The 20,819-nt window shown below is 51.6% G+C and overlaps 2 protein-coding genes across 10 annotated transcripts in view; both read left to right on the top strand.

Annotated features, from left to right (window-relative positions):
* Positions 1–1,152: 1,152 nt before the first annotated feature.
* TSEN54 (tRNA splicing endonuclease subunit 54) lies at positions 1,153–11,434 on the top strand. Its single transcript, XM_080560863.1, has 11 exons — positions 1,153–1,307; positions 1,442–1,603; positions 2,260–2,323; positions 2,467–2,550; positions 5,216–5,314; positions 5,585–5,637; positions 5,990–6,088; positions 7,053–7,687; positions 8,244–8,304; positions 8,899–9,015; positions 10,111–11,434. The coding sequence occupies exons 1-11, from the start codon at positions 1,279–1,281 to the stop codon at positions 10,259–10,261; spliced, it is 1,554 nt and encodes a 517-aa protein (XP_080416989.1). The 5' UTR covers positions 1,153–1,278; the 3' UTR covers positions 10,262–11,434.
* A 1,548-nt stretch (positions 11,435–12,982) lies between these two features.
* Positions 12,983–20,819, top strand: part of LLGL2 (LLGL scribble cell polarity complex component 2) — a gene marked incomplete at its 5' end in the record, with an annotated part of 33,934 nt that continues 26,097 nt past the window's right edge. For 6 of the 9 annotated variants that reach the window (XM_080560813.1, XM_080560816.1, XM_080560817.1 and 3 more), the window contains 2 exons: positions 13,084–13,240; positions 20,578–20,685. In XM_080560813.1, the coding sequence (XP_080416939.1) occupies positions 20,611–20,685 (75 nt within the window). Of the gene's footprint in view, positions 13,241–18,774; positions 18,904–20,107; positions 20,188–20,577; positions 20,686–20,819 lie in introns of those variants that run through there. The other 3 variants (XM_080560823.1, XM_080560814.1, XM_080560821.1) reach the window with 3 other exon arrangements.

Here is a 20,819-nt window from a genome sequence, read left to right on the forward strand (position 1 = left end):
TTTTTAGGAGGGAACTTTGTGAGGATGCTGGGCCCCGATGAGTGCTCAGGCACAGCACCGGTGTAGGCTGAGAGGCGTCTCCTCAGGGCTGCACCCTGCCAGACACAGCTGGTTCTGGAGGGTTCCAGTCAGTTCTGGAGGGGGGGGGGGTGTCAGTTCTGGAGAGTTCCAGTCAGTTCTGGAGGGTTCTAGTCAGTTCTGGAGAGTTTCAGTTAGTTCTGGAGGTTTCCAGTCAGTTCTGGAGGGTTTCAGTCATTTCCGGGGGGGTTCAGTTCAGGAATGTTCCCGTCAGTTCTGGAGGGTTTCAGTCAGTTCAGTCAGTTGGGGGGGGTGGGGGGGGTGTCAGTTCAGGAATGTTCCCGTGAGTTCTGGAGGATTTTAGTCAGTTTGGGGGGGGGGGGTGTTCAGTTCAGGAATGTTCCAGTCAGTTCTGGAGAGTTTCAGTCAGTTCTGGAAGGTTCTGATGGTTCTGGAGGGTTCCAGGCCGTTCCGGAATGTTCCAGGTGGTTCCACAGCAGCCCCAGGGGTAACGCAAGAGGGGCCCAATCCAGAGCAGATTCCCTGCTTGGGGCTGATCCTGAGAGAAAAGGGGGTGCAGGGTGCGGGTGTTGTTTTCTCTCTTTTTCTCACTATCCAAACTTGTTTTGTTTGGCAAGAAATACAATTAATTTTTTAGCAGTTGAGGCAGCTTGCCCATGACAGTCGTTGGTTGGCACCTCCCTGACCTTAACCCAATCCACGAGCTTTTTTGCCTTGTTTGCTGCCGTGTACCATTGGGAGGGAGGGAGGGAGGGGTGAGCAGCTCCACGAGGAACCCAGCTCGGTGGCAGGGGGCAATGCGGGGTGCACGGCCCCCAGCACGTGCTGCAGCGTGACCGTGGGGCACAGCCTGGCGGTGTGCTCCAGCTCACGGCCTCTGGGCAACACCTTCTGTGCACGATTCGGCACACAGCGCAAAACATGTGTCCACACAACACATACATAGCCTGGCGCACGGCTTCAGCGCAGAGCCCAACGCGTATTTTGGTGCACGGTGCGCGGAGCACCGCTCAAGGCACAACTCGGTACGTGCCTCAGCGCACAGGCTCGGCACGCAGCTGCAGCCCAAGGCGTGGCACAAAGCTCAACGCCCGATTCAGGGCACGGCTTTAGCGTACGGCTCTGGTGCCCCGCCCCGGTGCCCGCCCCCCGCCGCCGCCCGCCGCTCCGCCAGGGGCCGCTGTCCGCTCCCCTCCGCTCCCCTCCCCTGGGCCGGGCGCCGCTTCCCGCCGGGTGCCCATGGAGCCGGGCGGCCCGCGGAGCCTGAGGTACGGGGCGGGACGGGCGGGAAGGGACGGGACGGGACGGGCCTTAACGGGGCAGCGCCTTGGGGGGGGAGCCCCCCGGAGCCCCCCCAGCCTCCCCTCAGCGCCCCCCGCTCTCTCCCCGTCTCTCCCCGCAGCGCGGCGGAGCTGCCGGCGGCCCGCGGGCGGAGCAGGGCCGCCCGGTACCGCGGCGGCCCGAAGGAGGCCGCGCCCGACGGCTCGGAGGAGCAGGCGGAGCGGCTGCGGCTCTGCCGGGACGAGCAGTGGCGGCGGCTGGCCGAGGAGCGCGTGGAGCGCCTGTGAGTCCGCCTGGGTCTGTCTGTTTGTCCGTCACCCCCAGGGGCGGTGCCTCCACCACCTCTCTGGGCAACCCGTCCCAACGCCTGGCCGCTCTTTCTCAGAAGAAATGTCTCCTCGTTTCCAACCTGAGCCTCCCCTGGTGCAGCTTGAGGCCATTCCCTCTGGTCCTGTCACAGTTACCTGTGAGAAGAGGCCGACCCCCAGCTCCCCACACCTTCCTCTCAGGGAGTCGTAGAAAGCAGTAAGGCCTCCCCTGAGCCTCCTCTTCAAAGTCCTTTGCATCCTGGCAAAGTCACCCCCCACTTCTCTTAGCTGTTAATTTTTTCCTGTGAGACCATGTACTTTGCTGTGTGGGTGGGATGCAGCGTGTACATCGTGGGTCAGCTTGGGCCACGTGTCTCCAGCAGGCTGCTGCATATGGACAGACATCTGTGGTGCTGGCTGAAGATGTTAACTCATTGGTGATGGTAGCATCTTCACGTGGTACCCTCAGATCCAGAGGACGATGCCTTTCTCAGGCTTTATCCTCTAAAAATGCCACCTGAAACTTTGCCACCTTTTGGCACGAGCTTGTTGCGTTGATAAAACAGGAGTTGATTGCGGTTGATTGTAGAATATGCTGATAATAAAAACCCCTAATCTTTAACCTTCACAGGGGGAATCTGGTGAAAGCTGAGTGGAAGCCAGAAAAGGGCATTGTGGAGCTGCAGTCCCCTGCGGTGAGTCTGCTGCAGAGTGTACTCAGTACCTTCATTTCCTGATGGCAACTGCAGATTCCTTATTTGCTTTTTGAAGTGAGAGGGAGACCAGTTGTCAGCAGAGAGCAGACAAAGCCCATCACGGTTTTGTGCTTTTGTTCCAGGGGAAGTTCTGGCACACCATGGGGTTCTCAGAGCGTGGCAAACAGTGCCTGCTGCCCGAGGAGGCTCTGTACCTGCTGGAGTGCGTAAGTAGGCTACCCATGCTTGGGCTTTTCCTGGGTGACTGAAGGAGCTCTAGAAGCTGAACATTTGCTCCCCTTTAGGCTGAAGTCAGTTAGCATGTGTTGGTTGCTGCTGCAGTTTGAGCAGTTGATAAAAGTCCAGTCTGGTTCTCGTGAAATTGTCTCTGCTAGCCTGTTTGCTGATGGAGGTGATGATCTCCAGGCCGGGGGTTTGCATGTTGTACTCCGGATCAGTGGTGAATTTATCTAGCTGGTATTGTCTTTAACCCACTCCTGCATCAAATATGACAGTCTGGGAGAGCATTTGGGTAATTCGAGCTTCTGTTCCTAAAGCAGTAAGTCTGCTCTTTTGTCAGAAGCATAGGGAGCCTGTTTACAAAGTTTTCTACTGAGGTTTCTTTCTTTCTCTGGGTGTGGTGAAAGACGGACGCTGATATATCAGTTATTTTACCAAAGTCTGCCCTGGTCTGGGAAAACTCAGTGTTCTGGGAATTCCTGAAAACCAGATCAAACCATTATCTGTGGTTTGCAGGAGTTAATTGGAATAAAAGATACGACACTGAGAAATCCTTTTCCTCAGAACTGGTATACTGTTAATTAGGACATCGGAGACTGGTCAGTACCTTCTCTGTCCTGAGTTGACTTCCTCCCTTATCTAGGGTGTCATGCGTATTTCTGCAATAGCAGGGTTCACAAGTTCATTAGCACAGTTTTTCTGTTCTTCTCTAATAAGCTGATGGGAATTAGTGGAACTTCATCCAGCTTGTTAGGGCCATGTACCCAGTATAAATGCCTGTGTTCATGAAAAGCCATGAATGTCCACATAACTACAACTGGAAGGTCCTGTGCAGTTCTGATTGTCTGTACAACATAAGTTATCCTTTGGATGTCCAGCAGAATAAATGCAGCTATGGCAGCTGCTGTCTGCGTATCAAGAAAGCCTTTATGAAGTAAGCACAGAACAGCCTTGTGTAAGGGCTGGCGGTATGCAGTGTCTTTTTGTCGAACAAAATCGTATACTCATTGTGATATATAGCCCTTTGCATCGTTTTAGAATGAAGAATTTCCCACATTAAAATTCTGGACTCCTCCATCCTTCCTAATCCCTGTAGTCAGACACTAAATCAGATCTGCCCCTGCGAAGCTTGCTGGCATGGGAAGAGATGATATTAGCAGCCAGTGCTGTACATGCTTTACATTTGATCTGAGATCTTTGGCGTTGCTGCTTGGCATCTCTTCCCTAGTACATATGACAAAGAAATTTAAATGTAGCACACAGGGGAGTGAGACCGAGTTAATTTCAGTGCTCTTCTCCTTGCAGAAATGCTGGTTGGATTTCTTTACTGTAGCGATATTTTTTTTCTTTCCACAGCTGTTACCAGAGGCACAGATGCACCAATCTAAAGGGGAGCTTTTTTCCCCTTAGCAAAACTTAATTAGATTATAGGCATCTAATGATATCCATTAAATCCTAATTGCAAATGCAGGGGGTTTTGCCTCTGGCAATTTGACAAGCAATAGATCATAAACAAATTGACAGCAATAAAATTGCTTAGTCAGTTGCTGAGTGCAGAATCCATCCCCACAAACAGAAAAGACCAGTTAGATGCCTTCATCCTGTCCCACTGCAGAGAACAAGTCTTATGAGGAGCGGCTGAGGGAGCTGGGCTTGTTCAGCCTGGAGAAGAGGAGGCTCAGGGGCGACCTTATCGCTCTCTACAGTTACCTTAAAGGAGGCTGTAAAGAGGTGGGGGTTGGTCTGTTCTCCTACGTGCCTGGTGACAGGACGAGGGGGAATGGGCGAAAGTTGCGACAGGGGAGTTTTAGGTTGGATGTTAGGAAGTACTTCTTTACCGAAAGGGTTATTAAGCATTGGAACGGGCTGCCCAGGGAGGTGGTGGAGTCACCATCCCTGGAGGTCTTTAAAAGACGTTTAGATGTAGAGCTTAGCGATATGGTTTAGTGGAGTACTTAGTGTTAGGTCGGAGGTTGGACTCGATGATCTTGAGGTCTCTTCCAACCTAGAAATCTGTGATACTGTGATGCCTTCATCCTGTCCCACTGCAGAGGTATGTTCCTAGTGCCTTAGCTTTTTTTTTTTTTTTTTAATCTTAGGAAAAGGAAAAAGAGGCATAGCCTAAAACTGCCTCCTGGAGGTTAGTTGCCGTTGCCTGGAGAAATCTACCTGTGGGATCACTGAGGCTGCAGTAAATGCTTCTGAGGAGCCACCAGTTGATGGTATCTGAGGATGCCATCAATTCCCCTGTTCCAGCTCTCTTGGTGTTGCTGGTCCTAAATGTTTTGTAGTTGTGCTGTGTCCTCAATCACTGAGATCATCACAGTTAAAGAGAGCGATCTTCCAGAGCAGTGATATTTTAACAGTTGAGTGTCGAGCTGCCACCTGTGTCCTCTAGATGGATGGGGCAGTGCCAGGGCAGGAGCTGAGAGCTGTGGCTGGGAACTCCTTACCTGGCTGCTAAACCCAGGGCGTTGGGGAACTCTGCGTGGGAGAGGGACTGCACGTAGTCCAGGTGGCACGTGGGGAGGCATGGATATGATGTGAAGGAGGGTGCTAGCACCAGCTGTCGGGGCCAGTGGGAAGAGACCGTTGTGACCTTTCATAGATTTGTTCCCTGGGATTCTCTAAATGTCAGTTTTTGCCCTGCAGGGCTCTGTTCAGCTCTTTTACAGGAATCTGCCCTTGTCGATCCAAGAAGGCTATGAGATGCTGCTGTCCCAGGAGGAGATGAGCCTGTCCCATTACCAGGTGTGTTGGGAGGATGAAAGCAGGGAGCCCAGCCTCTGCCGCACGGCCTCTTCCAGGGGCTAAGGGCAGGGTAGGCAGGTAGGGAGGGAAGGGGAGGCATTCTGAGGTTTTTCCCCCACTCATCTTTTTCCAGATGATCGGTTCCTGTTTTCCTACCTTTTCTTCGGGCCCTAACCTTAGGGGTTTTTTACTCTTCCCATGCCACACGGTGTTTACCCAGTTGCAGCAGAACTGAAGTAAATTAACCTTCTTGCTTTCCTTTGCTCCAAGGTTTTCAGCCACTTGAAGCAACTGGGTTATATTGTACTGAGATTCAACCCCAGGTAACCAGCTTTTCCTTTCCGCGCTGCTTTCTCCTTTCTGAAGATCCTGAGCAGCCCTGTGCCCCCTACATGGCTCTAATGGAACAGCAGAGAAGAGGACTCTGACCCTGCATTCCACCTCTTGGGAGGATTAAAGGCTAAAAGTGGCACTCTACCCTTCCTTGCTCCTCCCTCTTGAGGAGGTGACTGGGGACATGCCATGGGGCATGAATTGAGGACTGTCTTGGTCCTGCTTGTGGATTTCCTGTGCCTGGAAGAAAAGGTTTTTGCTGCTGTATTCTGGGGGCTGAGCAGAAGGGTAGTTTTGCTACCCTGCCCTGCTCTCAGTCTCTGTGTCGGTGTCTCCTTGCAGTACTGTCCTGTCGCCCTACGAGAGGCAGCTGAACCTGGAAAGTCACTGCAAGAGCTCAGGGAAACACCATCGGAAAAGGAGGAGGAGTTCCAGCCCCGGGTAAGGCTGTGGCCCAAAGTCTTTTTCCTGCTCTCCCAGGCCCTGCTGGCTCAGGACCAGTTACTTTGCTACAGCGTCTTCAGCCCTTCCTGCTGTGGGTGCCCTCCCCAGGCACTGCAGTGCTCTTCCTGAGCTCTTTGCAGCGTGCTCTTGGCACATCTGCACTTCATGCGGGTCTGATGGGGGTGAGCTGCCACCAAGCTTCCCAACTGCAGCGATGAGATGCCAAAATAGAAGGGGAGAGAGGTCAGCGCAGAAGAAAAGTGGCAGATGTCTTCTCTTCTCCTTTTTTAGAGGGAGCGCAAGACTCCACAGTGCCCATCTTGCACTTCTTCATCCTTTTAACGTAGCTTGCATGCTAGGCCTGCACAGCAGAGAGCATAGATGGGTCCTGGTCCTTTCACATTGCCTCGAGAAGTTGCCAAAATGCAAACAAGCTGATATAATTACTAATTTTGCTATTATAATTATGACAGTTTCCAGTAGATGGCGTCCTCCTTTAAGAAACGAGGAGGAAGAGACTGGTCTGCAACTCCAGTCCTCCTCTTACCGAGGAAATTGGTGCCCAAGGAGCTCTGAAGTTTTAGGAACTGGGAGATAAAACTGCTGGTTTAGGAACTGCCTCATCTTTCCTGGGAGCCAGGGACTGAATGTCATACCAGAGTGCTGTCAGACAGGTTTCTGCCAAGCGTGTGCTGGTATCTGAGGCCTGTTCGGTTTGGCTGACGTCCATCGTGGTTGCGTGGAGGTGTTTGGGTCAGTAGCCGGGGTGTGGAGGCTGCGGGCGGGTTGAGAACATGTGTCTGCTGGGACTGGGGTTCTCCTGGCTAGGGGCTCCTGCCACCCTTCCTTCAGGCCCAGCAGACTGCTTTTGTCCTGTTACAAGGCGGGAGGCAGGATTTAAAGGGAATGATGTCCCACCACAAACCCTTGCTGTCTTTTATGCTGCTGCTTCTGTCCTTAGGTCACTTGAGAAGAAACATAAAGTGTCTGAGGACCTTCCAGAAGCTGAAGGGACCCCTGAAAAAGCTGGAGATGACTGTGGAGATTCCAGCTGCCTTCCCTTGGATGAAAAGCCCTTGTCAGAGCAGCCAAAGGAATTGGATGCTGGCAGTGGAGAGGAGCAGTCAAACCCAGTTCCTCTTGATACAGAACAAAAGAACTCCCCGAGCCCCTCCAGGAGCAGGGCTGGAGACCACGAGGCAAGCAGCACTGGCACCCGTGCGCCGCGCTGGGATTTTACCACCATCATCTTGCCAAACGTGGCCCCAGATCAGCCGTGCACACATCTGCCTTCACCTGACAGCGGGCTTCTGCCAGAAAATGTGCCAGGGAGGGAAGTTGACGCAGCTTCCTGGTGTAGACGCATCAACCTAAAACAGGAGAAGCTGTCACGGAAGGAAAGGGAGCAGCGGGAGAGGGAAAGCAGGTACAAGAGCAGTGTCAATGCTGACAGGGAGGTGAGGCGCTGCTCCAGCTGGCAGGAGTACAAAGCCCTTTTGAAGCAGAGGAGCCAGCAGAGGGTTTGGAGACGACCGCCGCATCTCTGGGACCAAGCTGTCACACCGCTTCTGCGGCCAGAGGAAGCTACTTCCACAGGTAGCAGCTGTGGGAACCTGCCGGGGACACGCACACCCTGCCCCTGTTTATGCAACAGCAAACAGACGACTCGGGGAAGCTAAATGTCAGCTTGGGGAAGCTAAATGTCAGTTTAGGGGCAGTGCCTTGAGAAGGAAAACCTCATAACAAGGCCTGGGCAAAGCAGGCACAGAGGAGCCCACGGATCAGGGGGGGAGAAGAAAGCTTGTCTTCTTGCCTTTCTGTCTCTTTCTATAGCCCACTCAAGTGCCAGGATAAATAGGGCCTTAGGAGGTCTCCTAATCTGTTCCCCATGTCCTGCTGTATTGCAATCCCTCCTGCTAGGCTGTTAGGCATGTGAAATCAGGGCCAGCAAGATTGCAAAGCAGTTGCAGGGTGTTCTGGGCTGTGTGCTGGGAGGAGATGAGGAAGTTGAGGTCTTTGAAGTAGCCAGTGGTGACTGTGGTGCTGCCAGCCATTGTCGGAGGAGGAAGGCTCGTGGGTGGTGGTGGAGCGCTTGGAGTGCCCTGGGAGAGAAATAGCTGGTCTGATCCTTTCCTGTTCTTTCTCCCTCCAGCTGCGATCCTCCAGCAGATCAGCGTGCTGCAGCCCTCCCACATCCTGGATGGAGCCTCCCGGTTAGTAGCCAGCCAGCCGGCTCGTGGCTGGTAGGGAACGGGGCTGTCTTGTGACCGTCCCTGCTTGTGAGGTCTGTGAGACGCTCGCGGCAGCAGCTTGGGAGTTGCCTGGCATCCAGAATGTCCAGAGAATCCAGTGCTCTGCTCTGTGGTCCTGCAGATGTGGGTTGGGTCTCACGTCTGCCTCCTCCCTGGGATGTGCTGCCGTCCCTGCTGCGGCGATGGTAAAGCCTGGGCCTTGGGAGTTTTAGTTCTGCTCTTGTCTTAAGGAGTCTGTGTGGCGTCTGCGTGCTGTCCCTGTGGGACAGAGCAGTGCTTTGCTTCTGTATCTGTTAGTGGTACTTCTTGCAAAGGGTTGCAGGGAGAGGAAAGTGGCAGGTGTGGGGCAGGGGCTGGCTCTGCTCTGGCTACAGAACATAGAAGATCTGGAAAGTAACTGTAGTAGACCCAGGGTCAGTCCCTTGAGGAGTGAAGCCTGTCCCAGGGCCCAAACTAGCCAGGCTTCACAGCTTTTGTTCCGTCTTTCATCTGATTTATCTACCCCGTACAGTGTTTCAATCCCTTAAGTACGTGGATTTATTCCCTCTTCTGTAGGCTGCAGGAGGACCCAGAGAGCATGAAGATAAGCTTCAATGTGTATCAAGCCGATGCTGTGGCCAAGTTTAAGAAGACAAACCCTGGGAAACCATACGTCAGGATGTGTGTTCAGAGGTATGCGCGGGTCTTATGCGGGGTTTTGAAGCAGGCAGTAAGTCCTAATGATCTGTAAATGACCCAGGATCTTGTGAGCTTTGCAGTTCATCAGAGTGCCTCCCTTAGGGTGGTCCTGCCCAGAAATGTTTTATTGTTTTCTTTTTTTTCTTCCTCTTTTGTTGGAGGCTGTGGCTCGCAATTCCTCTAGCCCTTGCACTCAGCCCACACTATTTGTCATACGGTTGCTACTCGTGTCTGTGAGTATTACTGGAGTCAGGGATAAGAAGACGCCACAGCTGTATTTATGCAACACTCACGAAACTCATCTAGAGCTCAGTCTTGCGGGGACCTGTATGGCAGCTGAATCCTCAGCCAGTGCAGCTCCCTGTGGATTTCTGCAGAGATGTACCTCCACAGAGCTCCCTGCGGGCTCAGGACCATGGGTTTAGCATTTTTATCTTTGTTAAATGTAACTTCAAAATCGGTACGGACAGAGGATAGGCGTCCCCTTTCTTGCTGGCTCCAGAATCTGATACTTAAATTCTGTGGACAGGTACAAAGTTCAGTCCCTGCCTTTCCTAACTTTGGTGTGCTCAAACCGTCCCTCCTTCCCTTGCTGCAGCTGCAGTAGGCAGAGGAAGGCAGGTGGTAATGCTGTTTGACAAAGGTCTGTGTCACGGGCAAGTAGGATGATTCTTGCTGCACAAATATTTCCATTTATGAGCAAACACTCTGCAGAATTAAAACGAAGGGAAAAGCAGGTTGGGTGTTGATCCAAGCAACCCAAAGATCTTCCAAGCACAAAGGTATTAAGGCTGCATTGGATTGGCAACTGGCCAGTAGCCCAGTGAGCTGCATCTAATCGGCACAGCGTGGAGAATTTTGCAGTTGCCGTTGCTTTTGGCAAAGGGTTTGACAGCTCCCCGTTCCCAACATGCAGCGTGCTCTCAGCATCTCTCAGTGTGCTCATCAGCTTCCTGCTTTGATTGAAAGGGGTGGGGAGGTTTACAACCAGCTCCTATGACCAGAAGGAGCTGTTGTGATCGCTGGCCAGGACAGCTTTGTTCTCAAAGCAAGAATATGTAAACAACAGGCTATTTTTTCCCTCCACAGCTTTGACGAGCAGATCCCATCCCTTCGGGCTTTGAAGCAGGTTACGTATCAGAGCGGGGACGTCCCGGTGGTCTTTGCACTGGTGGACCACGGAGAAATTGCCTTTTACTCGCTAAAGGAATTCAAGCTGCCAGTTGATGTTAATCCCTGAAGTTACTGACGTTTGCCAGAATGGCATGAGACAAAGGGAAGAGCTTCACTCAGGATTTGCTTTCTTGATTAAAGAAATATTATGGGAAATAGAGCCTGTGATAACGACCTGGAACTTTGGGTAGTTGACCGTTGTATTTGCTGCTACAGGCTTCACACTGCGGGGAGATGGCTCTCGCATGACAACAAAATGTACTGCAAACAGGTGCGGGTGGCTTAGCTGGGGGTTTTTGGACTGGAGTACACACCGCTTGTTCCTGAAGGCGCTGGTTCTCCAGCTTTCTCATCTTCTGGACCACCAGTCTGCCTTTCTGTGTCAGCTTTGGCTGACCTGTGGACCATTCGAAAATACTTTAGCGGTGTAAATCCCTTGTCCTGTGCTAAGAGCCACTGTGGCTGAAGTCACTGAGGTCAGTCAGGGACAGAATAAGCTGATCAGATCAGTGATGGTGTCCTGAGCCTCTGTCGTTCAGTCGTACCAACAGCTATCAGATCAGATTCTGATCTGAAAAAGTAACGAGCCATAAAATTCAGCCCCCCGAGTAAAGTTTCCAGGCACTGGAGAGCAAGAAACTGCTCCTTGCACATGGTTTCATCAGTCTGAGAGCACAGAAAGCCCCAAAGTATGGCGGATGGCCCCCAGCCTCCTGTTGCAGCTGTGCTGAGATGTATTTTAGCCACACAACATCACGCCAAATTAAAGTTATGCCACTGCTGTTGGTGCATGGTTTGTGATATCTCAGCAGCGCTGCGCTGCAGCCCCCTGTTTTAACCCGATGTCCTCTCTCCTGGCTGTGGATCCTTGTCTTTGTTTCTCAAGCGAGGTCCCTGAGTAAAGACGGAAGATAGAAATTCCTCATGAGCCTTCCAGCCCTATGGCTGCTGTGCTCCAAGCCAAGGACATCGTTGTGTTCCGGGCCTTATCATGGGAACCTTCTGCCAGGATATCCAGGTACCAAATTTGCTTTAGCCTCTATGCAAAAGTGCCGGTGACAGGTGCCAGAAAGTCTGCTCAGCGCATGGGAAGCTTGCTGAGCACAGCTGTGTTCAGTATCTAAGTTCTTCAGAAGTGTAATAGCAACTGATTTAGATGCATTTTATGTGATAATTTTTTAGTTCTTTTTGGAGATGGGGAGAAGGTTAAGCAATAAAGAAGCCTTTTCCAACAGTGGAAGCGCCCGAGTCTGGTTCTTAATTCCCCCCCCAAATATAAGTAACTTCGAAGGGACTCTGGGGAGAATGCTGGGCCCCCAACACACCATCTGGTGAGTGTCTGCCTGTGGCCATACAGCTGTGAGGCTGCGTAACCCCACTTGTGCACTGTCTGTGCTTGTGTCCAGCCACTGCCTTGTTCCCAGGAGGGCAGCAGGACTCAGGCCCTGGCGGATTCTGTCCCCACGCAGCTCCCGTCGGCACACGACGCCGTGCCATCTTCCTCCTGCACGGCCACAAGTATCATAGCCCAAGGTGGGAGCGAGCTGCTGCAAGCGCTGCGTTTGTTCCTGTTTCATTCACACACCCGCGTTATCAGATGGAGGAAATCAGCAGGGCCCTGCGAGCTGAGGGGCTGACAGCTCCTCCTGTCCGTGCTCTTCCTCCCTCCTGGGAGCTGCGCGTTTGCTGTGATAGTCCGCTTAAAGCCGGGCTGTTGGCAGTTCCAGTCTGTGCCCTCAGCATTCTCCCAGACTGTTTTGCAGATTAAAGGTGGTGGGAAGACAGTTTCTAAGAACAGGCACAGCCAGCAGAGCTCTAGTCTGACCCACGGGGCTCATGTTTGTCCTAGAATTAGGTCAAACTCACTCCTGGTGATCTCAATCAGCCTCAGCTGTTTATGCCAAGGTATAATTGTATTGATGAACTCTACAAGAGCCACCCAGTGAGTTTCGCTAGGGCAAAGACTCCCTGATTCAGCACAAAACAATTACAATTTAATAACTACTGCAGGGAGGATTGAGAAACTGTGGCTGCCTTGCTCAGCACCACAACATCTGACAGAGCCTCCACCAGGATGGGATTATGATGCAGACTGATACCACTGCTTCATTTTGGCCCACGATGTGGATCAACTGGATGTTGCAAGACAATGACAGAAGCGAGGATCTTCATTTAAAAACTTCACTTTGGGAAGCTGGGCTGTTACCTGACCCTTATCAGAGGCAAGTTCAAGCATTGCATGGACTGCAGGGACTTCCAGCCGCCGGGGCACTGACACGTTACCACGATTCCTTGCCCAGCTCCTGTTCCCTTGCAATAGGAGGCAGGCTGGCAGCAGCAGAGCTGTGTGACGAGCTAACGGCTGTGCCGCTCTTTGCAACTGAGGCTTCCCCTTTCTCTTAAGGCTTTCCACCTCCTGCTTTTGCAGTGAGGAGGGGTGGGAGCCTTCCTTGTGACAATGGGCCGGAGCCTGTGCTGGACGGGAGCCTTCCCTGGGCCTGGTGCTGGGCTCCTGCTCCTCGTGGGGCCGCAGGCTGCCCGGGGCAGGAGGCGGAGGCCGTGTCCCGGCCGGGAAGGGGCTCCCCGTGCCCGCCCCGCTGCCCGCGGGCGGAGCGCACCGGGACCGGGAGCGGAGCTGCCGAAGGGCGGGGCCGGCCCCTCACGCCCCGCCCCCAGCCCCGGCTGCGCGGCCGCGGTGGCTGCGGCGGCCGCTCTCTGATTGGCTGGGAGCGAGCCGAGCGCTGAATTACCCCTGGCCGCGCCGGATGAAAGGGAGGCGGGGCCGCCGCTCGCCCTCATTTGCATGAGGAGCCACGCCCCGGAACGTGATTTACATACGGAGCCACGCCCCCGGGTACGACTTACACACGGAGCCACGCCCCGGGAATCGATTTGCATACGAAGCCCCGCCTCTAGGGGGCGTGGCTTGGACACGGAGCCCCGCCCCGCCGCACCCCTCCCGGAGGTGCCCCGGGAGGCCGCAGCGGAGCGGGAACGATCGCGGAGCGGAGCGAGGCCGGGGCGGCCCCGGCTCCAGGCCCCGCAGGTGAGTGCCGGGCCCGGGCAAGCCCCGGGGACGTGGGAGGGTCCCCGCGGGGTGGTCCCCGAGCCGTTGCCCGCCGCCCCTCTCGGACTCCGCGGCTCCCCGGGGCTTTGCTCCCGGTTTGTTCCCGGGGCTGCAAGGCGCTCGCCGCCCCCTGGGCTCCCTGGGGTGCCCGGGTCCTCCTCGCTGCCCCGCTCCAGCACCCTGAAACCCCCCCTGTGGGGAGCGCCCCGGGACGCAACGAGCGTGGCTCGCCCCTAAAACTTCAGGTGCTGGTGTTGGGGTTTGGGGTTTGCAGGGGGTTGTGTGTTTTTTTTGTTTGTTTTGTTTTGTTTTTGTTTTTTTGTTTTTAATTGTTTGCTTATCGAGCTGGGTTTGTTTGCACTGGCCAGAGCGCGCAGCTGGGGAGTGCAGTACGGGAGCTTTACATCCTGGGATTTTCTTGGAGGTTGCTCCTGGGGCCGCTCGCCCCAAACTTCCTGGTTCAGCCCTTGGCGCGAGTTGGGTCGCGGCCCGGGGCTCCTGCCCGGGTGCCGGGCCCTGCCTGGGGGCTGCTGGCCAAGGCCCGGGGAGGGAAGCTGCTCTGCTGCCTCCTGTGAGAGCTGCAACCGCCCGGGAGCCGTCCCGGAGCAGCACATTACAGCTCTTCCACAGCCTGAACCTCGTCCTGCCGTGGGAAGGATCCCTGTCCGCAGCCGGCTCTTGCAGGGCTCCACCTGCTCCAGCAGGCTCCAAGCAGAAGTAATGAATACGAATTGCCATGTGTCCTTTGGGACATGCTGTTAGCACTTCTGTCTTCCTCCAGATTCCTGCCACTACTAAATACGTGATCACTTTTTTTTTTTCTTTCCCAAAGATGTAAGAGTTTGCTGGGCAAGTGGGCTTGTTACTGCTAACCAGCTGTGAGCAGGTGAAACAAGAAGGGGAGGCAAGTTGTTTAGCCTTGGCTGGGGTTTCCTGCAGTTGTGGCAGTGGAACAAAGTGGTTGCTGACACCTCGCCTCCTGGAGGTGAGGCTTAACCTTGGCTTTGGAGGAAGGTTTGTGTGCAGTGCTGTTGCTGGAGCAGAGCGGCTGAGGCAGGCGTACGGGTCTGTATTTCTGCAGCGGTGCAAAGCTGTGTGCTCACGTGAGGATAACGATAAGATGGGGAGAGAGCTCGCCTGAGATAATACAGGTTGTTCTTTGTAATGTGTTACGTGGTGGGGAATGCTGCTCTTTGTAGTCATCTGAGAGCACTTCAGCCGACTGGAATATCTTGCTTTACCAAGTCCCAGGCGAAGCTGAATGCCCAAAGCAGGCTGCCTGGTGATTTTACCTTTGATTTGGGAAGCTGGTGCTTCTGGCAAGCAGAATGCAAAGCCAGGGTACGTCCCAAGGCTTCTTCGTGCATCCCGACACGTTCCTTGGAAAGGCAGCCTGGCCCACGGAGGGGGCAAAGATGACCCGTGCAAGTAGTGAGCCGCTTGTAGTTGTGCTCAGTGCTGTCTGTAACTACTCGGGGGGCTCCAGTTAGCTTATGGTATTGAAAAGGGAGAAAAGTTTTCAAACATCTTTGTAGGGTGGTGCTGAGGAACATAATCTGTTACTTGGTTTTGTACAAATTGCATCTGCTCTAATTCCTTACTGAAGAAAACTACTGGAGGAACTAAATTGTTTCAGCGACTCCTGTAGCTTCCAGTTCCCTTCTGGTACAATAAAGCAGTTATTACTGGGACTTGCACTTGGGAGAGGCGCGGGTATTTTCCTGACTGACATTGTGGCTCGAGAGATGTTAGAGTAAGAGAATTTAAACATATGTAAGTAATGCAGTTAGTACATGCCAATAAGAGCGTGTGATACCGCTAGTAGCCTGATCTTTATTTAAAATGGTTTGTCAAAGGCGGGGCTGGCAGTAGCTGAAAGTTTGATTTCTGTGCAAAAATTCTATGGAAGCACCAATTCTCATCTGAAAGTTTTTTCCAGATGGATCTTGCTGTGGTGCTTTAAAAAGAAAACTCTTGTGACTTACCCTATCGACTCCCTGCGCTTCGTGTGTACACTGCCGTCTGAATCACACTTCTTAGCAGAAGTATACAAAGAGTTTTGCATTATGTGCAATAATGTTGTCCAGCGCAAAGACTTTGTTCTGCTATCACAGCCTCATGTTGTCATGCTCCCATGACAAGGAGAACACAATAGGAGTCATCATGACACACAGGGCTCGCACAATTAATAAATTTATTGCAAGTGGGCGGTCTCTGCGAACTCCGAACACAAAGCTGCAGAAGTAAATGAACTTGTCCGATTTCTCTGGTTGGTTCTCAGTTATTTTACAAGCGTTCCTGGTGCATCCAGCTCTAGTCTTTTATTTGATGTTTTCTGTGCCGGTTGGCTACCTGCACTGGTGTTGACACCGTCTGCTCAGTTGCTCGTTTAACTCTAGGTTAGAAAATAAATCCTTTTTATGGGAGGATCTTTCAGTTTACCTCTCTGCTACTGCCTGACTAACATGTGCGGGTTGGATCTGAATGCTCCCCTGTTCCTATAAAGCTGTGGGCGCTGGGGTGCCAGCAGTTGCTCAGCAGTCGCGTGGTGTGAGGGAGATGTGTGCGGGGTCTCACTGAACTCGGAGAATCCTGCAGGTTTTCTGATGAGTGTCAGCCTGGAGAAGCCTTATCCCAGGACAGGAGATGGTATCTCACCCTTCCAAGCTTTCCACCTACTGCAACTGCTCCTTCCCTTGCTCTAGCTATTCTTGGCTTGTGCTTTATTCGTTAGTAACTGTTGTGATAGCGTGTTACAGCCAAGCGAGATTATAGAGATGAGCTTCACAGTGACAGCCCAATTAAAAAATAGGTAGGGATTGTTTCATTGATTTCAACTGAAGTGTTCTAAAACTTGTAATTTCGCAGAAAGTCACGTCTTAAGAGTCTGATGGTTCCTGTAATCATTGACCTCGATAACACTAGTACTTAAATGGTGCTTTGATCATTATTTTGTTGTTGTTAGCACCAGTAGAACTGGTACTAAGGAGTAGTTTTTTTCCTGTGAAATCGATCCAGCCTCTGTTTTGTTACTGTTGGTAACAGGAACAAGGGCAGACATCTGGGTGCAGGGAGGATGCCTGGTTCAGACGATGCCATGGCGGTGACTGTTACAGCAGTGCTGAATGCTTGCAGTTCAAACAAAGCTTTTCGATAAGGACTCTTATTTTAGCAGAGTTGATAAAGTATTGTCAGGTGCATAGGTAGAAGTTTTCCCTTTAAGGATCTGTAAGCAGGAAGGGGTGACGAGAAAGGATAGAACAAAAAACAGGAGACCTAAAGCATGGAAGGAATCAAGAACACTCAAGATGCTTGATGACATTTTGCGGAGAAAGCTGTTGGATTTAGCCCATTGAACAGCTGTTCAAATCGAATACCTAGGAAGCAACTATTTGCAACTCTCCTGTGTGAGCATAATTAACTCAATATAGGTATGGCTTTGTTGTGGGATTAACTTGGGACCATATCCATATTTAATACTGTCTACATATGGAAAAATAGAGCTTCCTCACCTTGTAAGGTTGGATTAGCTTGCATGAATGGGACTTTGAGCATTGGTTCTGTTACACTTCTGTCTGGATTTTTCACTGTCATGAGAGGACATAAGCAAAGATTGCAAAACATTTCTACAAAGGGTAATTCCCCCCAGCCTGGTTGATGGAGAAAATCCCGAGCGTCTCAGCAAGCTGTGCGTGTGCACCAAGACGCATGGCCAAGCACAAAAGCGCTGAAGGCAAAGCAAAATGTGGAGCTCAGTGATGGGATCGCTAACACGCAGCAGTAACAATTACTGCTTGTCCTAGGAAGAGGCGTTTTGTCTTCTCTTGAATATGGATCTGATGTGAGACCTGGCAGGAGTACTTGCCATAAATCTCAACATCTGAAATGAACCAAGCTCAGCAAGGAGGCCAGAATAAAATCTGGTTTTGATGTTAGCTGCTCAGTCTGATTGGAAACAGGATCGTCTTGCAACTTGTGCTTTTGTTGCCTTTCTGTATGAATAGTGAAGAGCATTTATTTTGTGGCTGTATCTAATCGAAGGAGGTGAAGAAGGGTACCTCATCATCTTTAGCTGAGTGTTCTGGTACCAGAGCCGCAGGAGCTCAATGTACAGCACGCTTTGAGCTTTGCTGTCAGGTGACCGTGTGCTGAATGTGAGCAAAACTGGGATTGACTCAGCCTCGGGCTATTGTACTGAGGTCAGGCTGTTGATAGGTAACATCTTAGAAGAGAACATTGCATATAGTTTCTGGTATGAGGCTGATCTTTGAAAGCCTGAAGAGTTGTTTCCCTGGAAAAAAAGAATATGAGGTACACGCAGACCTGGCATGGCTTCAGAGGCTACTGGAGAATTCCTCTCTGGCTACTGGTAGCCACAACTGCTGCCGTATGGCTGTAAGTGCTGACTGGCAGATAACTGCGGAGCACATGGGGCTGGAGTTTTATGTAAGCCACCAAAGGTGTGTGGGAGAGAAACTGGTCTGCTAATATGCAAATGTGCATCTGGAAGCTAAGATTATACAGACTGTGGAATCTTTTTGTTTTGACCAAAATTGGAAAAAGTGCTTGCTTATTGTATTAAAAGGAAGATTTTCCTCCTTGCAGAAGTTCACAAGGCTCTCATCTAGTAATTCCCCCTGGGCAGCCTGTGCTGCAGTGGATGCCTTTCTCTTAGCTGTTCCTTCCCAGCCCTTTGCTTTTGTTGAAAACTGCTTTTCCTCTCGTTTCCTCGCATCTCCTTCCATCCTGTGACACTCAGGAATTCTTCGGTCAGGCATGAAGCCCTGCTACAAGTCAATGAGAGATGACTCCTGTAGCATGCCCTCTCTCATCCTAAGGGCCACATCGGCTTGCCAGGACGACGTTCCTTCGAGTGAGTTACTGTTTCGTTCTGTGAACTACGATGCTCCTTAGCCAGTTGAGCAAGTTGTTGTGGGCTGGAGCATGAATGTTAGAGCTCTTGCATAAGCAGGTTAAAACAGCATGCTTCTAGATGCAATTAATATTTTGGGATTAAACATTTTAGCAGGGTGTTAAATATAAAGTAGTGACTCTCAAATCAAGCCCACTCTTCCTACGTTGCTGCTAACTGTAAGCTTGTCTCTGCTTTGGAGTTGAGTTCTTTTCTGAAGTCAGGAGCACAATTAGCAGAGTTTCTCTGTGGGTTTGCCCAGTTTAACAGGTCCGGGATATTGATTGACAGTGGGAAAGGGTGCGTCTCTTTGGCACTTTCCTTGCCTCGTCTGGCTAAGGGCAAACTGTGTTATACATGGGTGTGATATGCTCTCCTTGCATAGCACAGCAGCTTGTCACTGCTCTGTAGCTTTTGCTAGCCTACAGTAAACAGAGCTTTGTGTAAAAATGTCCCTCTTTCGCTCAGGAATGTCTGGTGAAAGTTTGTTGCAGAAGACGCATAGTCTGATGCATCTTTAAAAAAATCAGTTCAGGTACCTAAATCATCATAGAAAGATGTGTTTTCCAAGTAAGATACGCTTTTCTTCCTCTTTTTTAGGGGGATCCCCCGCTATTTGTGTTTCCATGCGTATTCCTCGTCCCAGCTTGAGCTGATGGCACTGTTCGCTGCCAGCTGCCTGCCTCAGAGCCTCTTTCCCAGCGCTGAGTGGAGATGCTAATGCTGCTAGGTGGGGACTCAGTGACTCAGGCTTGTTTCTTGGTGCTGATGCGATCTCCTGGTCCTCTGAACCTGGACTGCATTTCGGTCCCCTTGGTGAGCTCTGGGCAGCACTGAGGAGGTGGCTGGAGATTTTGGAGAGTGGGCAGGAAGCGTAAAAGGGAAGTAATGCAGTAAAGGAGTACAGCTTCTAGCTCGGGGAGTTTCTAAAGGGATTTGCCAAAATATGGGTACAGAATACTCTGATAATTTTTTCATCTGTTGCTCTTCCATGGCTCTTAAGGTCTTGCTAGAAACCATTCAAAAAACAATTCAAGCTTTCAGTAATGGCTGGCTGACTTAAGTCATTAACCATAACTACTTGTTATTAGTAGGAACACAGCCACCTTGTGTTTTGCCAGCTCTGCAGCTCACACCTTTGCAGAGGAGCTGTGAGAGCTGTGTTCCCTCAAGCACCTGTCCAGCCCCTCGGTTTCAATCAAGGGCCCAAGGCCCTCTGCTCTGTTGCTTTGAGAGTCCCGTCGGTGATCCTGGTCCCTCTCTTCCCCTTGGGACACCAAGCCTTCTGCCCCCCTCCCTGCCTTGTGTGCGTGCACCTTCCCATGGCTTACTGTGGGATGTCTCTGCTGATTCTTCACCGCTCCTCAAATGTTCTGGCTCCCACTGTGCATATGTTAATTGTGCACAGAATAGCTGCTAAATTACTTTAACTTCTGGCCCAATGAATTAAAGAAACAGACCGGAGTGTCCAGTAGCTGCTTCACGAACAGCTGAGCTGCCTGGGCACTGGAAACTTGTGAAAGGTGGCCAGGGCAGGCAGGAGCACTTTTCCCAAGGTAAGTTGTCAGGTTGAGACCCAAGCCTTTGCTCTTGAGTCGGTAGAGCTTAGCACTGCTGCAGGGGACAGATAGGACAAAGGATTTCCTGAGCTGCACACAATAGGAGGCTGTAGCCAGGTACCCACTGGGTGATTGCTAGATCGCAAGCCAGGCCGCCTAATTTGTGCTGCATGGATCCTGCTGCTGTTGGGAGAGGCAAGGCAGGGAGGTATGCTGAAAGGCTTGTGCTTCTCCCTGCACATTGAACTGCAGGTGCAAGATTTCCTTCCCCTGCCCCCACTTTGGGCAGGGAAGTTAGGTTTGATATTTTACAGAAGCAGGTTAATAATTAATGGAGCTGCCCTGCAGGCAGCACTACACCCTTTCTGCCGTACCCATGGAGTGAGCTGAAAATGCAATTCTTTCTCTTCGTAGCTCAGTAGCCAGAGGGTTACCTGGGGTGAAAACTGATACCGGTCAGTAATGCTGCGAGCCTGGGAGCTTGCCTTTCGATGGGGTCGGTCTAAATGTTTAAGCAACTGCTGCAGTTTTGCTTTCCTCTTTGAATAAGGCCAGCTGAAATGATCACAAAATGGCAGAGTGTAAAAAGTCTCCTAAAATCCCCTCGGATTACCTGTTCTGGTCTGCCTCCACGGTGTGAGGGTGGCGCTGTGTAAGGAAGTCCTGCCACTAGAGATGAGGTGGTGCGGTGGTGTCAGGTGTTAGTTACCCTATAGCTGTGTTGTCTCCTCCTGCTCTGTCTTATTTGTGTTACCTGCTAAACCAAAACAAATAACCTCCTCCTGCTTGCTTCTCTTCTCAAGCTGCTTTTGTTTATATGGCTGTGCTTTTTTTTTTCTTGTTAGGATTTTTGGTGCCAAGATATTACAGCGGGGAAAATGAGAAGGTTCTTAAGACCCGGACATGATCCAGTAAGAGAGAGGCTCAAGCGCGACCTTTTCCAGTTTAACAAGGTACAGTGCTATCCTCGAACTTCAAGGGATGCGTGTATGAGGCAAATCTACCCAGAGCCACTGCACAGTGCGCAGGGAAGGAAAAACTACTTGAGTGTGGGTGGAAAGGTTAAATTTAGGAGAGGTGGTTTGTT

Source organism: Anser brachyrhynchus (assembly GCF_964034855.1).
Source record: "Anser brachyrhynchus genome assembly, chromosome: 18".
Taxonomy (NCBI): domain Eukaryota; kingdom Metazoa; phylum Chordata; class Aves; order Anseriformes; family Anatidae; genus Anser; species Anser brachyrhynchus.

Bases quoted from the DNA above. Each gene is read 5' to 3' on its own strand.
- TSEN54 (XM_080560863.1), top strand. From the start codon at position 1,279: ATGGAGCCGGGCGGCCCGCGGAGCCTGAG. The intron at 1,308-1,441 runs GTACGGGGCGGG...CTCTCCCCGCAG, and splicing joins GGCGGCCCGCGGAGCCTGAG to CGCGGCGGAGCTGCCGGCGG. The intron at 6,089-7,052 runs GTAAGGCTGTGG...TTCTGTCCTTAG, and splicing joins AGGAGGAGTTCCAGCCCCGG to GTCACTTGAGAAGAAACATA.